This window comes from Leuresthes tenuis, unplaced genomic scaffold (genome assembly GCF_036924035.1).
Source record: "Leuresthes tenuis unplaced genomic scaffold, fLeuTen1.0.hap1 SCAF_22, whole genome shotgun sequence".
NCBI classification, from domain to species: Eukaryota; Metazoa; Chordata; class Actinopteri; order Atheriniformes; family Atherinopsidae; genus Leuresthes; species Leuresthes tenuis.
Window position 1 is genome coordinate 8,306,909 of NW_027325376.1, and position 16,666 is coordinate 8,323,574.

Sequence of the window (16,666 nt, forward strand, 5' to 3'; positions counted from 1 at the left end):
TCTGAGGATGACAAACCTATGAAGCTGCTAGTTTCATAGCAAGGGGTGGGCACAGGGCTGGGCTGGGAGAAAATGAAGACAAAGGAGGATTGCAGGTCCATTTGTGTAAAGGTTAGGACTAGGGTAATGAATACCCTTGCAATATGGAGCTCCCAGTGTCTGCTTCCCTCCAGCTGCCTATAAGCTCATTTGGAGTGACACTGGAGTAATGTCAGTGTCAAGGAAATACACAGAGAGGCAAACAGAGAGAGAGGAGGAGAGGGAGGTGGTGGCAAAGAGTCCACGTCCTTTACTTCCATAGATAATCCTCTCTGCCAGAATGAGAATTATCCTGCACTTATCCATAATTACTTTTCTCCCTCGCTCTCCATAGCTAACTGAAGGTGCAACAAATTGATATACACAACATGTATGTTTATCGCCTGCAGCGTAAAGCCCATCTCCTCTTTAGAAAAGAGTTTATTTTGCAGCAACACTTTGTTCCTTGATATTCACATGCTGTTGCACTGCAGCCAAAAGGAGCTTTTTTCATAAAAGACAAGAAAGACAAGAGTGAGTTGCTGCACATTTGCAAAAAAAACTCTGTTTCTAATGAGGGAAAAAAAAGGAACTGTAAGTCTTACTTTTCAGCTTTGAATCCATCACTGAGTTTGTGTGTCTTTCCCCTACTTTCAAATTACCACATTATGCAACCTGTTTCTTTCTAAATCTGTGGCAAGTAACAAGTGAAACAGAAATTAAATCTAGAAATTGCCAAGTCTAACTTTCAAGAAACAGCTATGTGAAAACTAATCTATGTGCAACCTGCGGTTACTTAGTTACAAAGTCTGTGAAAGTCACATCTCATATGCACACACAAGCTGCCCAATAAGGAAAATATGAAAATTGGAGGTTTATGTTGCATTGCTTTGTGTTATGAGACATTTTATTAAAATTAGCTGTCCATATTCATACAATCTTTAACAGATGGAATTTCTAATGATCTTTACCTCACCGAACTTGGAGGAATCTTGCAGCCCCACAAGGTAAGTTTGAAAAGGTTTGGAAAACCACACCAAAACTTCTTTGTTTGGGTTTGGAAAAGATTGTGGCTTCTTGAAAAAGGATACTGAAGGGAACCTTTTGCACTGTATTGTGATGCCAAAAGCTCACTTAAGTTCTCCCATTAGAGTGAGGCTGTTTTCATTTGAACTAATATTGTATTAGCAAAAAATAAATAAAGACATGTAAATGTGATTTTTTTTTATTATGGTGCACCCCCTTAAACAACAGCTACATCCTTCCCCTCTCCCAGTAATTGCTTGTGTATTCTCAGTGCATTAAGAGCTATCCGTGTACTCAAGCCAAAGATAAATCCAGTAACTCACATGAGAGAATGGTGTTACATGGCATCCAACAGGTGGGCAAAAAGTTCTGATAAGTGGTTAAGTATTTGGTGTCGTGGGGTTCCCGCGCTGGCGCACAGGAAATGACGCATTCTACTCGGGTTTTACCTGACATCGAGAAGGGAGGGGGGAGGAGAGGGCTGCTCGAAGCAACATGGCGGAGAACACGAAGAAGTGACCAAGAGGTTCAGAAGTGGATCACACTAAAAAGAAAAGGCTTTCCCGTTCAGCAGTTACACCGAGCCTTACGTCATACTGAGGTGCCGGCCGCACAGTTGTAATCGCGCAGAAATCCTCTAGGGGGCGACAGAAGTTACGCACTGCAGTTTTAAATAAAATAAAATGGGACTACAGCTGCACTCCTAAAACAAACTAGACTTTGTGAAATCAGCATGCCCATCCAGGTCTTATGTTTATATCAATGCAGATTGCAGCCACAGCTGATAAATACCTGTAAGTCATTTGATGTGGGACTGAAAGCCAAATTCTGAACCCTGTCCCAAAGCAGACAGAAGCCAGTTGACTTTAGTACAGTGTCAGAAAGGTCTTTAAATAACCATCAAAACAATACAAAGTTGAGCTTCAAAACCATACCGCTCTGCTCTTTTTGTATCTTTTAAAATAGCATAATATAAGTCTCTCTTAATTAATTCAACCAAAATAAATTAAATTTCATTCTCATTCACATATTTTTATGTTTCCGTTGTCAGACAAGCTAAAAGTTGCGTCCCCTCCCATGTGTATATATACTGTTATAATTACAGGGGTTCAGTTATAGCGCCACATTAAATTGTAACCATAGCTTGACTCAACTTTGTTACTGAGTTATGTAGATATAAGGGTGACCAAAAAAAAAATATTAATTAATTAATAAAAAAGCTATGTCCTGTGACTTTTCTTGCAATCTTTAACAGATAAATGTAAAATAAAATGTATTTTTTTCATATCACGTTTGCAGAGTAGAATTTGAGTTTTCTGCAAACGTCACAATATCGAATTAAATGGAAAAAAAGGATGAAATAAAATAAAAGATTCATTGCTGTCTGAAACTTTCTTTTATCCTTGAGGTGACATTCTAAAATACTTGGAGAAAAAGAAAAAAAAAAAGATAAAATATGTGCCACTGTGATTCGGGATATCTTGTTGAGCCTGACCCGTATTGTATTGACTTGAGGGCTGTTTTGTAGGAAATCCGACACACGTGGTCCGAGTTCATCCCAGGAATCTGCAAGTTCCTTTAACATTGCCAGGGAGTTGAACGTGCTGTTTGCCTGAAACAAAAAAATACAAAAACAACATTTAACAGCAAATTCATCCCACCCTCCCTTGAAAGGGAACATACCCACAGAGGCCTCTTTTCATGCTGAGCCAACACAGACATGAACATACTCTACATCTGCACTCTCCCTTGAGAAACTCATGACATTGCAACTCTGTTACTCCCCTCTCCTCCACCCATGGGGATGAATGTAAATGGGGTTATTTACCTCAGAACATTGATTTGTAAACAATTTGCGTCTGGTGTGAAGAGTGCTGCTTGAGTAGAACACCGGGCCGCTTGCTGTGAATTTGGCAAGTTTTGCTTCCATTTCTTATGTAATCAGAAAGCAAGAGACTCACTGCATGTCTCGTATGTTTTGCTTATGCAGTTTGCAGAGAAATGGCATGAATTAACAACACGTGCTGTGTGTTTCCACCTGTATGAATATTTGCTTTCCTTTTCCACCAAGATGGTAAAGTGTGACATCCACTTATTTTGCCTACAAACATCAGAAGCCCATTTGACAATTAGACATATGCACATTGTCCTGTGCAAACAAGATACTTGAATATACATATATATATATACAAACTACAATTACAAACTCAAACAAAAAATACAAATTCATACACTTCAACGTGAGTGCATGGACATATATACAAAACCTTTTTTTCTTCTCTAAACCTACTTCTTTCACCAGCAGGCGAGCAGCAGGTGTATCAGGTGCGTACAGGACCTTCCCTTGCAATAATGGTTTGAAGGTGCTCCAAATGTAGCGCAGACCAGGTGTGCCCTCCAGGGTTTCGACAAGAGTCTGACAAAAACCATCTACGGACGAGAGGGGGTGAGGAGAGGAGACAGGGAAAGTCAATTCAAGCACCAAGAAAGCCCCCTTTAAATTCTATACTCCACACGCTGTATGTGTGCTCGAACACAAGTTAAAAGGAGGGAGCATGAAGCAAACATGATAAATATTGCACATGTTCTCAAAAAGAATGTGTGGCTTCCACATGAACCCAAACAGCATTTTAAGTTTATTAGGAAGTAAGAGCGAACATAACATGTTTCAAATACTGCGGCCTTCTTGAGTATTGGATGTAATAATCACTACTCAAACAGGCACTTTTTTTCCCAATACATAGAAGCTAATATACAATTGAAAAATATCCCAAATTTTTCCAATTAAAACATTCTCTTAATCCAAATGTGTCAGGCTGTCCATGGGTAGGAAGCAACTTGCTACAACTTGCTACGAAAGTAGAAATTAAAAATGCAAATCATATAACCGAATTCCTTAAGAACTGAAAAAAAAAAAAAAACAGCTGTGCACATGTGGAGTGAACCGATTAGCACCATAAGTGACAGTATTGATGCAATCACTGCACTTCAGAAAAGAGCTGCCACTAATAGCTCCTTTTTGACGAGTTTTGATTAAGGGTTCTTATTTGTCCATTTATCAGACACAATCAGCAGAGGTTGGTTTGACTAAGTGCTGATGGGGTGTATTGATCACTTTGCAACACTTTTACAAAAACTTTGACCAAACAGAAGTGACAAAAGCTTTGAACACTCAAAGGCAATAGTTCAGAGAGAACAAACTCTAAGTAGTTAGTCTATGAGAGCATATTGTTAGAAGAGGCATGAAATTCAGACACGTCATCTTAACTTAAAAAAAATAAATAAAAGAGGGAAAAAAATCCGTCTTGTGGGTCCGCCACATGTGGGTCAGCCAATCACTGTATTCAGATCGAATGCGATGACTGGCTGACCCCGGGGAGAACTTAATGATTGGCTGGCTTACCAGTTTCTCTTTCTGTTTACCCTTCCTCCTGAACTTACTGTGCGTCACCTGAGGCTGATTGTGTTCGCAGCATTGGTCTTGCATGAGGGAAATGTTAAATCATCACCGAGTCATACCCCCCCGTGCAGTGCACTTCAAGTCAAGAGCAATAACTTAAACCTTCCACACCAAGCACCTCAATAGGAGACATTAAAAGGACATTTAGAAAAGGATGCAAAAAAAATAATAAATAAAAAGACAAAGTTTGGTACAAATAAGAGGTCAAACCAGAGTCACAATTGGAATCACAGAGCCTAAGAAATGACACCATGGTAGCTATTTTTGCTGCTGGACAGTAAGGATTCTGTTAGTAAGTTACTTTATAATCATAATAATTCATGTACATTTTGACACAGATAAATGTTTGGTTTAGTTTTTTTTACTGTGCATTGGCTTAGAAATGATATGGCATAATGCAGTTCAGACTTTAACATATTTTAATAAGGTATTAAATATATTATGATAGTGTATATCATATATTTTTACTGCTAAATTCAATTTCATTCAGTTAATAAGTTTTCAAAGTTAAATTTAAGTCAAATTTTGGGAGATGAACTTAGCTGACAATGCTTATTCTGTCTTGTTATTTATGTATTCATTTAGTTTTTATTTTTTTAGAAAATTGATATCAATATCATGTTAGATTTGCCATGGAACATTATATCATGGGTTGTCCAATAAAATAGTTTAATGAAAGGAATACTGGTTCAGTAACTTTGTAACAGAAAGAGTTACCTTGTGAATGTGCTGATAAAAAAGTACATTTTCACAAAAACAGAAGGGCCAAAGTAAACACAGTCTACAGTCCAGTCCTGAGTACATAGGGAAAAGCTTCTATGAACACACTAGAAAAGTCAATATGCTCACCAGCAGTAGGATCATTACTAATTTAACTTATCTGCCAACATGAATATTGCCAGGCCGGGAGAGTGCTAAATAAGTTATATGAGGTCCTGCACTACGAGCAATAGCACTTGGAGTGGTTATCCCGCTTTTTTTTTTTACTGCCCCTTGCTTGTTCTGACTGTAAATGTATGATTTTTGTGGTGAGGTACTCCAAACAATCGATCGGTTTGCTGTGTCATCTGCCAGTCAAAATGGCCGCTCGTCTGTCTCTTTTGTTCCGACACCTGTCATTGCATCAGTGCTTTTTCCAGCCCTGTTTCATTTTTCGCCTGTCAAGACTGCAACAACACCTCAAAGCTCCTCTCTCCATTCATTTTACCAGGGCAGCCATCAAGGATACTTTAGCAACCATTTTCAATGCAATTAAATGTTAGCGTTTCTGCCTGCTGGTCATCTCTTCCAGGTGCTCATGGGAGGTCAGTGTGAGGACGGCTAATGGCCTCCCCTTAGTCTGGGTCTGGCCAGCTGTTCCCTCCACAGATTGCACAGATGCCACCTTCTGCAATCTGCAACACTTCTGAGACAAGAAATGTGTGTGATACTTAGCTCAGCAGCACACAATTCAATGTACCAGCTTTCAGGGAAACGCAACTCCAAATCAAAGAGTTTCTGTTTGAAAGAAATAGGGATTCTGTGTCAGTCAGGTGAATAGACCTGCACTGGATTTTACACAGGAGACACCACTGGCATCACATTTATCTTTACAATGTCAGAGTTATTAATGTTTGCATAGAGCTGGCAGTGTCACAGTGTCACTCTCTCCTTCTTGTTCCTGACTCTGGAAAAGTCATTTAAGGGAACTTCCCTTTACCAAATCACTGTATTCAGAACATTCTGCAATGTAATCGATGCAGACAGCAATTCCTCCATCCATTCTTTTTAATATAGGAATCACTGTGGATAAACTCATTTTTGGAGCAAACCTCAAGTGTCATTCTTTAAACCACAGTTTTCTGCATGGCAGCATCAACATCATTTTTCAGCCAAAGACGTTGCCACTTATGGCTCTCGTTTTGTGTAACAGGCCTAAACTCCTGTACAATTTGCATTCATACGCCAAATATAAATGTGAAAAGATTTTTCACATATACTTCAGCTCCCTGCAATATGAGTATCCATAAAATATAGTGTTTTACTCCACAACTATATCTCAGATACTGCATGCATTATGGTTCCTTATTTCATAGAATGTGTTCTGACTGTGAGAAACGACAGCTCTGCTCAGCTATAAAGCATGCATAAAGATGTCAGTGACAAATGGATTGCACTCAAATATCGGCATCTTTGTATCTTGGAAAAGACACAGATCACTTTTTTAATATTTTCTGGGCCAAAGGAGGCACTAGATTACAGACATTAGACAGTTCCCAAAGCTCTGTCGTTATTTTTGAGAACAGAACCTTATTTTCTTTCACAAAACACAAGTCTGAAAGATGAAATCTCTTCTTTATACTATGTTTAGCCACAGTCAAATAATTGCTTTGAGCCTCAAGCCAGCCCCTCAACTTACCTGGCAAATTTAATCAATTTGAGTTGTACCCTGGAGATGGGCTAAATTCAGCATTTCAGTTAGACAACGCTGTGAATGCTGTATAGGTGCTGTAACACACACACACCGTCTTGCTCATGCAATCACACACAAAGAAAGTGATATTACTTTAAGTTTGCATGACTCATGTTTGAAGCATTTAATTTCATATATAATCAGAAGTAGACAAGCTTGCACATACTCAGACATGCACTTACAGCACTCTTGGATTACCTAAATGCGTGATGCCAGTTATGCCAGTCCATGTGAACGACCTGATGCACCAATCAAGCAGCACTTACGTTTTACAAGTGGATCGAATCAAGCTATGTCTCACAGCTTTTCAACAGAAAGTCAGTTAAGCTTGAATAAATGTCACTGATGTCACTCTCTTAAGTGACACAGAGAGGCCTCTCTGACATTTAGCTGCATAGAAAAAGAACACCCTCACTCCCAACAACTGTTTGGATACTGAGAGGGAAACAGTTTGCGTCCTTAATATAAATGAAGAAATGTTCCAAGCAATATCAGACAAAATCATAACAGCAAAAACAGCAAAATAGATAAAGTTACTTTGACAATGAAGCCAAGAATAGCTTGTAGATAAGTAGGTAAAAAAAATTATGGGTTATTTGCCCATTTTACCTGAATAAAGTGCACTCCAACCAGACTAATTAAAGGTAAAAAAAAAAAAAACAACAAAAAAGAAAAACATCTTAATGCAATTACAACAAAGTGCATCGATAAATGAAAATATTTGCTTCTTACAAAACCTGTTCCAGGTGGGGGATTTTTTAAGCCGTGGCTTCCATTATTTGGTTACATGGAATAAACCACAAAGTACACAGCTGTTGCTGTTGCAGAGACAACTCTGACTGCACCACGTTAGCAGGATTTATGCATAGCATAGCATAGCATAGCATAGCATAGCATAGCATGCATAGCATGAGGAACATATAAATTGTTTATGTGATTTAATATTGATTGTTTATGTGATTTATTCTCCTTTAATACCAGGGAAACAACTAAATATGATTATGTTTAACAAAGAAAATGAGAAAAAAAGCTTTCAGCCTTCCAACACAATATCTTTGAATGAGCACAAATGATTTTGTTCAAGTGTATTAAAAACCTTTATCATAACCTCTCACATGCAAAGATAATTTGAGTATTTAGAAACAAATTATTCAAAAACTTTTTAACCTTTTACACTTTTAGCAACTCAATATTTTCCAAGCGCTTACATCGTACAGAATTAAATTTATTTGTGCCCAACAACATTGAATGTAAATTAATCTCATCAGGTTCAAGGAGAAAGTTCATGCAACAAAACCATGAGACACTGGGTGAATACTGGCCAATATTGAATACTGATTATTATATTTGCAGACAGGCCAGTTGCCGTCTACAAGCTGGATATTGACTGATATTGATGTTTACCTTATATATCTGTGCATCCATACTACAAACAGTAACAATATAGCCGCCATGCTTGTAGTCCCCTTTCTAAATAGTACAAGAAACTAATTCAGATTCAGATCGGCGAAAAGTGTTTTTGTGACACCATCTGTCCTCTATGGGAAGCAATGTTTGCCATATGCTCAAATTTAAGATATCATATATTTGCACCCTTGTGTGTATACAACAGCCAGGCAGCATCCCTTTCCACTAGGGACAAGCTAGTCTGAAATTTCCTCACCATTAAGAAAACATCATTATGTCAGGCCTAGGAGCATGCAGCTTTTAAATAGAATGAAAATAGTTGATTTGATTGGCCACGGCAGATGCCAGCCGCTGACACAGCCTGAAATGATGTATTCCTAATCAAACCCAGTTTCCAGCTCAGGCGGAAGAGCCAACTGTGTCACAGGTGCATGTTCCTGGATGTGCACAAGTGGTCATATTTTGTTCACCCTGCACAGCTGACTGCGCTGTGTACCATGCCCAGCTAATTCATCTTTCTTTCTCACAAGCATGGATATTTTGGTAAGGAGGAAATGCTTCAGATTTATCAACACTGAGTAATTGATTATTTATGATGAGTGTTTGTCCATTCACCACACGCCTAACATAAAAACTGCTGATGCTGGTGTACCAATTATGGTCTCAATACATCCACTATCTTTACCACAAAACACCATAAGTCTCACTTGAAAGAGGAAAAATACATTTTAGTTGATATATTCTGCCGCTCATAGTGACCAGGCTCAATTTCCAGCAATTAACCAGTCTCCAAATGCAGCACAATTTAAGCTGTTCACAGCAGCAAAATTACCACAAATCAGCTGCTGTGATAAAGCACATTAAGCATCACTGATTCTTAATGTCTCAATTTCTTGGTCACCACGACTATGTATATTGCAGGAAATTTAAAATGGTGATAAATGATTGAGCCATAACGATTGCATTTCTTTATAAAGCAGCTCACTGCAACACTTACTGGAACTGTTGCCCATAATGGACGTTGAGTTGTTGTTTGCCATCTGTCCAAAGGAAGGTAAACTGAGGGTCATGTTGGTAGAGTTGGAGTTCGACTGCATTCCACACAGCAACATATTGATACTTCCGATCATGTCCTCTTGGAAATCCAGGGAACCAGCTGCCTTAAAGATCATGGAGCTCTGCAGCCTGGTCACCTAGATGACATAAAGTTAATTTCTAATAAAATGGCCTCATCAGATCAGAGTATAGATTTAATTTTTTTACATATATATGTGAAAATACTACTAACCTCCTCAATAACTGGTAAGGCATCTTGAGAGGTTTTTCTTATTAGTGCCAATGTGTCTGTTGTATTAAGGTCCAAAGCTGAAGGTAACTAAACCACATTCGGTTTAGAGAGGAATAACAACAGAGGATATATTAGAAAAGAAATAAATAAATAATCAAATTCATAAATTCACCAAGAAAAGGTTCTGGATTTTGACTCAGTAAGTCTGTGGAACTCCACAGAGAGATGAAACACCACTCATCCAAAAGACTTTCTCCCATTGTACTTCTTAATGACTGTGTTGGTGGGCACTGTCTAGCACCTCGGTCCAGAATCTCCTTTAGTCATGTCGAGATCTGGTGTCTGTAAAGGCCAGGCTATATGATTCCCATCATTTCATACTTATCAAACCAATCAATGACCCTTTGTATCCCATAGCTGGGGTGTTGTCATGCTTAAAGAAAGGACTGCTTCAAATCTTGACCAATAAATTGTATTCTAACATCATCAACCCCAGCACTGTACTGCAAAATGACAAGTGTTACGTTGACATTCTGAACAGTGACATTCTCAAGGCACACAATATGAACAGAATTACAGGAACTAAATGGCATGCCCTTTCAACCACTGTCATTTTTATGCATCATGTGTCAAGTATAGCCTGTATTAGGGGTGCTTGCGTTGTCTTTCAGCATATAAAGTATTAAAGCCAAGAAATTAATGCAAGATCAGGGTCAAGAATGACTAAAAGTGAAAAGATCAGATGCCCGAATGAGGCTTAAAGCAGAGATCCATGATTCTCTTGACCAAACTAATCGTAGATAGAGCTTTTGAGCTTTTTTTTATATAATAACCTTGCTGCTGGTTGAGTCTTAAGTATAATGAGGTATACAAAGTGGGCCACAGCACAAAGTAAAGTTCTCAGTATAATCTTTTAAACTTTTTCCTCTTGACTATTTTTGTTCAAATCTCAAGTGGTCATGTGTTTTCTTTAGAAAGGATATATAACTAAACCTCATCTCACAGAAAAAAAAGCAATAAGATGTGCTTAACAATAATGGGTGTAGCTATAATAACAGCAGAGAAATACATGTTGACATTTGACATATGTTCAAATGCTTTCTGTTCAGCATCATTCATGTTTACTATGTTTTTTTTTTCCTTTTTCCATATATACAAATACAACTAACAATAGTGTATGGTGAAAACTAACAATGTCTAAATCAAGCTCTGTTGCTCACTTCCTCATTCGTAGACCCTGATTTCTTCCCTTGTCCTTTTCTTTATATTGTTGTTGTTGTTATCACAATGTCAAACCTTAAGTAGTGAAGGCTTGATGTTCTTTTCCATCTATCTGCTTGAGGCGCTGAGGAGCTTTTCCACCATATCTTGTCTAGGCTTTTTTCTATGTCTGAAAATGCCTGTGGGCTTAAATTGTTCAAAAGCTCTTTCCTACAGACTTCCTGCCTTATCACTTATTTATTGGATTTTCTGTCCCATATATTTCCCCTCAAAGATAAAGTCAAAGAAAAGTGCAGGCTTTCATCATCCAAAAGGGAACTTAGAGATTTAACAGAATTTAAGAAACATTGACTTGAACAAATAAGTCCCACCTGATTGCATAGATGCATTTTAGTATGATCACTACAAGACACAGAGTGTCCGACTCTGTGTGGCAGAAAATGAGGTTTTACTCAGAATATATGAAAAACACATCATCGTATGTAATGTTGCAGCAATTATACCAAATTGATACTGAGGTGTTGCCGGCTGGTTTGGCCTTGAAGTACTCATTAACAAGATTAAACTTTTCTTCATCTCTCTGAGTCACAGAGCTCGACAAGCATCACATTTAACTTTTGAATTACTCAGTTGGCTGGCACGGACTATCATTGTCTTTACATTCAATTTAATTCAAGTCATGCAAGAATTATTGTTGAAGCGGACAGCGTTCTCACTCTACTTTGCAGTTGTAGCGAGATGTGGAGACAGTTTCATCTTACAGTATGTGATTGAAACTATATTTATGTTGAAAAGGTATATTCCTGGATATTTTACTGTGGTATTTATGTCTCAGTTTGTGAAGACCTTCAGTCGACAAAATGCCCAAAAAAACAGAAGATAGTGGCAGATTTTGGCACACAAAAAGCTTCTTTCACCAACATGACATTTCTTTCTTTTTGCTTTTTTTTCTGTATAAACTTCACAACATCGCACCCAATTTTTATGACTCAGTGTCATATGATCCACGGTGAAAATTATTGCAGTTTCACAAAAACAGGCTCCAAATTATAAAATGACTGCAGTGTGAAGACTTCAAACTGTTATGTGCCAATGTTTGCCTTGGATTTTGCATTACTTGAAAGTGTTTTTAAAATGATGTGTTCCAGAAATACAGGACAGGAGGTGCCATGGTGACATTAATCCGCTGACTGCCATGCAAAAGACCTGAATTCAAGTCCCATTCAATAAAGGATTTGTTAGCCTTTGGTCATTTTTCAACCTCGCTGTCACTCATGATTGCTTCACTTTTGGTATTCAAAATATTTAGTTAGGGTTACATCTAACAACCTAACTCCAGCCGCTAAATGTTTGCAAATAGTTTATTTCCTACTGTGTGACATCAAGGCTATTTCAGTTTAGGATCTGCAAGATCATGCTATCTTTCATGTCATTTTTATTTCTGAAAGCATCCAGTCCTGCCTTTAAAAAGTGAAACCTTCAATTTATTTTCTGTATGTTTGTGGCTTTCATTAAATTACATCTATCAATATTGAAACTGAATAGCAGCATTGAAAGACAAAAGCACCCACATGTAAACATCATGACTTTGTCATACCAGAAGAAGAGAAGACTTCATTAAAGTTTAAATTTACATTTTGAACACTGCTTTCATTAATTCCGACAATGCAGATTGTAAAATTGCAGATGTGGGCGACCTTGCAGATCTGGAATTAGGACTTTTTGATGACCTTAGACATTATGGGCAGTATTATTACTTCCCATCAGACCAATCAGTGAAAACACATCAACACCAGACAAGTTATCTCACCCAAAAAAAAAAAAAAAATCTATCCAAATGTGTCAAACTTGCAAAGTTTCATCAAACTCAAATTAGGGAAGTTGTCAGATCTGTTGCTTCTGTGTGTGACAGTGAGGGAAAGCTTACCTCAGAAAGCACTTTTGTCGTGTCCAGGTTTTGCAGAAGGACTTGTTGAGTGTTAATCAGCTGCTGTTGGGTGAGGGAGCAGCTGACATTTTGAAAAGCCTCCCTCTCACCTTGGCTGCTAAATTGGACATACTCATCCAGATCTGTCCCCTCACACAGTGTGCTCCTCAGACTGCCTGTCCCCAGCATGCCTGTCATCTGAAAAGTAAGCATCTAATAAAATGGTCTGTTGTAATGTAACAATAGCATTGAGAAAGAAAGCATTTTAGATTTTATGTGCATACAGTGAGTGAAATCAAAATAAAGAGTGAATGAATGAAAACAGGAAGAGAATAAAAATGTTTATTGTGGTCTTGAACACTTTTCCTAAATAGAGGTATGATCCAGCACCATACCGTGTAACAAAAGATCTAAGAGACACTGTGATATTACAAATGCAGTAGCTTATTGTATTGCAAAAGACATGCTACCAATAAGCACAGTGGAAAATAAGGTGTTCAACTGCATGCAAATGGGGAAAATGTGCAGTGATAACACAGCAAAACAATAAAATCCTAACACGGAGATGCACATATGCAGATAATGTATCATGCACAGCAGTGATAAAGAGTTAAAAAATGATTCATGCTTTGTGAGCTGCATCAGAAACTTTTGCTGTCTGGGTACCGTAGAGGCATTTTAACTAGCAGAGAACTAGTTTGGTTCTCATTTGTGATCAAAGCCCGAGATAGAAAATGATGATTTACAGCCAGAACCAGATTCAAGTCATATCTTAGCAACTATATAAATGAATAAATTGTTGTCATGAGTGTATATATAACAAACCTGTGAAATAGAGTGTGAAACTGGTGCTGCAGTGAAAAGGCATCGGATCACTGCATGCAAATTGTTTTTTGGCTACTGAACAATGCTGGAGAATGTACTAGAACCATTTGCTGGTCTGACTCACCAGATGTAGACTGTTGGGATTAGCCTGGGAATTGGCTACACATACCAAGCAACATACCCTCCCTTCCACTATCTGCTTGTTACCATTTTAAAGATTGCCTCATTTCTGCAAAACAACAAATTCTCAACCAGCACCATTAAATGCCAAGACAAATATTTAGACTTTGCAGTAAGGCAGGTCTGTTCAGCTCCCTCAGTAAAGGATTGAAAAGCCTTCCAAAGACTAAATTAAACATATTTGTTTCCTTACATAGACATCTGCATCTTTGCACCAAAATGTTTCAAACAAAACAAGTTAACTCCAACATACTGGGTGAAAACATTGGTGTTTGGATTTATAAAGTGCCTGTGCACTGTGAAAAACACATGGATGATTGGATGCTTTTCCATTCCAGATGCAGCTGACCACATACCCACCTTCATTAAGAGCATGGTTATTTTCTGATGGCGAACAGGGATTTCTGGATACTGAGTGACAGTTTTCGCAGGACAGTATTGCTACATTCTGAGCTTTCTGTCCTCACAAATAACTTTTAGTTATTTAGTTACAGTTTGCGCTACACACTGTAGAGAGTGTCAAACACATTGGGCATATTTTTGTCAGTGAACAGTGTATTTAAGCATCCTTATCAGTGAAACACAATTGCCTTCTTGTAGTTTATCAGATAATACTTGATATCAACTGGGTGACATTTAGAAAAAAAGACACTCATTACTCTTATTGGCATCCATATCTAAACAAATTACCAATGATTAGCCATTACACCACAGGATTTTTAGTATGTAAATACCAGAGTGCTTTGATCATGAATGTCAAGACAAAGAGTCCCAAAGTTTGCCCTTGGCCATGACACTTCGGTCTGAAATGTTCAAACACAGCACTCCTGACACAGTTGGTCTTTTGAGCATTATGGTAATATTTAATATGCTTTAATCACACAAAAAAGATTGAAAGTAATGTTCTTCAGTGGTCTGGTGTCTTTCTTTCCATCGTGATATTATCACTATAGTAGCAGACTACTCTACTTACTGGTTTGAGTTGAATCTCAGCATTCATGAGGCTTTGGACCACTGATGATGGAACCAACAAATTCTCTGTCAGATGTGTGGAGAAAGTTTCATCGTCTCTCAGGATACTCCTCAGGATGACTGGTTGAGCTGAAACAAAAAGATAGACAGACATTACTTTTTCAAGATTGAAAATGATATTGATGCTTTTGTTGGCAGACATGATGATGGCAGCAGATCTGGAGTCTATGTGTTATTATTATTAGTTATTATCCTCATAGTTTTGGACATGAGTTATCTTCCCTTAGACTCAATACAGCAGATATTCTGCAGCCGGCCCTACAGCCTTTTATCTATCCTGAATTTGAATACTAGACGACTGCACTGCTGCGCATAAAACTGAATGCATGTGGAAGCATGGGTGAAATATCTATCATTTGTCCTAATGGAAACCCATAACTTTGAGTATAGCTCAAACTAAAAGGACACAAACCTTTTTACTGTGGAAGTTCAAAACAAAGCACAAGAGGATTTTTCTTCTGTTGCGTTGAGAACAAAAAGCTTTAAAGCTTAAAAATAAAAGAAATGGGAACTTAACACCACAATCTCACTGAGCCAAGATGTCAAAACAGAAGAGTAATTTTGCTTCCATGACTTGTGTGCTCTCCTAAAATCTCCCCTAAAACAGATGTTTTCTTGATTACAGTTGCTGCAAAATCAAATACTGGTGCAAGTGGGGGTTGAACACTTAGGCTGGGTGAGTTTGAGAGTGGACAATTTGTGGCTTAAAGGCCCTTATACACCTCATACAATTGGCCATCCAGAACTTCTGTCTCTCTTGTCATTTCCGTGTGAACTGCATTGTCCACAATGTCGGACGCCATCGTTTTTTTTTCAACCAATTAAATGTGTATCTGGTCTGTCTGTGAGAGAGATCATTCACACTAGCTATTCAGTGTAGCTGGGGAATTCATGACTCATCCTCTTACAGTACAGTTTCTCCTGACTTTCAACTCTGCCTCTACCTTTTTTTTTCATAAGTAACAGCCCAGGTATTGCCAGTGCCACTGTAACAAAATTCTCAATAACCATATTGTTGACAGACAGACTACTGCACCTTTCAGTGCTGGACAGATGTATCTGGTTGCACAGGAGATAGTACGTCTTAGCTTGCAATTTGAATAGGTGCTTGAGTTGTGTTCAAGTCCTCTTTAGACCCAGCAAGAGGCTCTTTCTTTGCCACTGTTTTTTGCCATTAGTTCAGTGTATAATAGACCTAACAAGCACCCGACTGTTTACCGGCTATTTTGTACCGATCACCTACCAAAAGGTAGTGTTTAAAAAGAGGCATTATTACCCCTGACAGGAACAATGACTCAGCCCAGTAGGAACACCACTCCAGTTTACTCAAACCAATTCCTTGATGAGATTTATTCACATTGTGTTTTCTGCTTCTTTGGACTCCAACGTGCACTGCTGTGATGATGAAGGGGGGATGCAATATAATCAAATTATCACTTTTGCATTTGCAATATGGGTAACTCAGTCACTTAGGGTGTGTGTGTGTGTGTGTGTGTGTGTGTGTGGGGGGGGTAAGTGACTCATGTTGTGCTATTCAAGTTTCAATTATAAGAGATGCTTTATAAAAACCTCTGGAATTAATTACTCTGTTGGAAACATTACTTTCACCTCATACTACACCTTGTGATTCCTACTGATGACATATTATTATGCTCCTCATGACAATAGCAGCTTCAGGGGAATTGGCTGGGTTAGATGATGGGAAAGTGGAACATGCTCTGCACTCTTCCAAAACAAGGTTACCTTTCTGATTGAAGTGACCACCTGAGTCTTTTTTAATCAACCCATGCTGAAAACAAAAAAGGACAACACGATCACCTTTGCCATCTT

The 16,666-nt window shown here is 38.2% G+C and overlaps 1 protein-coding gene across 1 annotated transcript in view; it reads right to left on the reverse strand.

Annotated features, from left to right (window-relative positions):
- The window catches only part of LOC140281484 (phospholipid-transporting ATPase ABCA1-like), a 152,340-nt gene that overhangs the window by 122,390 nt on the left and 13,284 nt on the right, over positions 1-16,666 (reverse strand). The window contains exons 6-11 of the mRNA XM_072375916.1: positions 14,778-14,905; positions 12,800-12,997; positions 9,652-9,738; positions 9,361-9,556; positions 3,335-3,474; positions 2,540-2,656 (exon numbers count right to left, since the gene is read on the reverse strand). Coding sequence (XP_072232017.1) covers positions 2,540-2,656; positions 3,335-3,474; positions 9,361-9,556; positions 9,652-9,738; positions 12,800-12,997; positions 14,778-14,905 — 866 coding nt within the window. The remainder of the gene's footprint in view (positions 1-2,539; positions 2,657-3,334; positions 3,475-9,360; positions 9,557-9,651; positions 9,739-12,799; positions 12,998-14,777; positions 14,906-16,666) is intronic.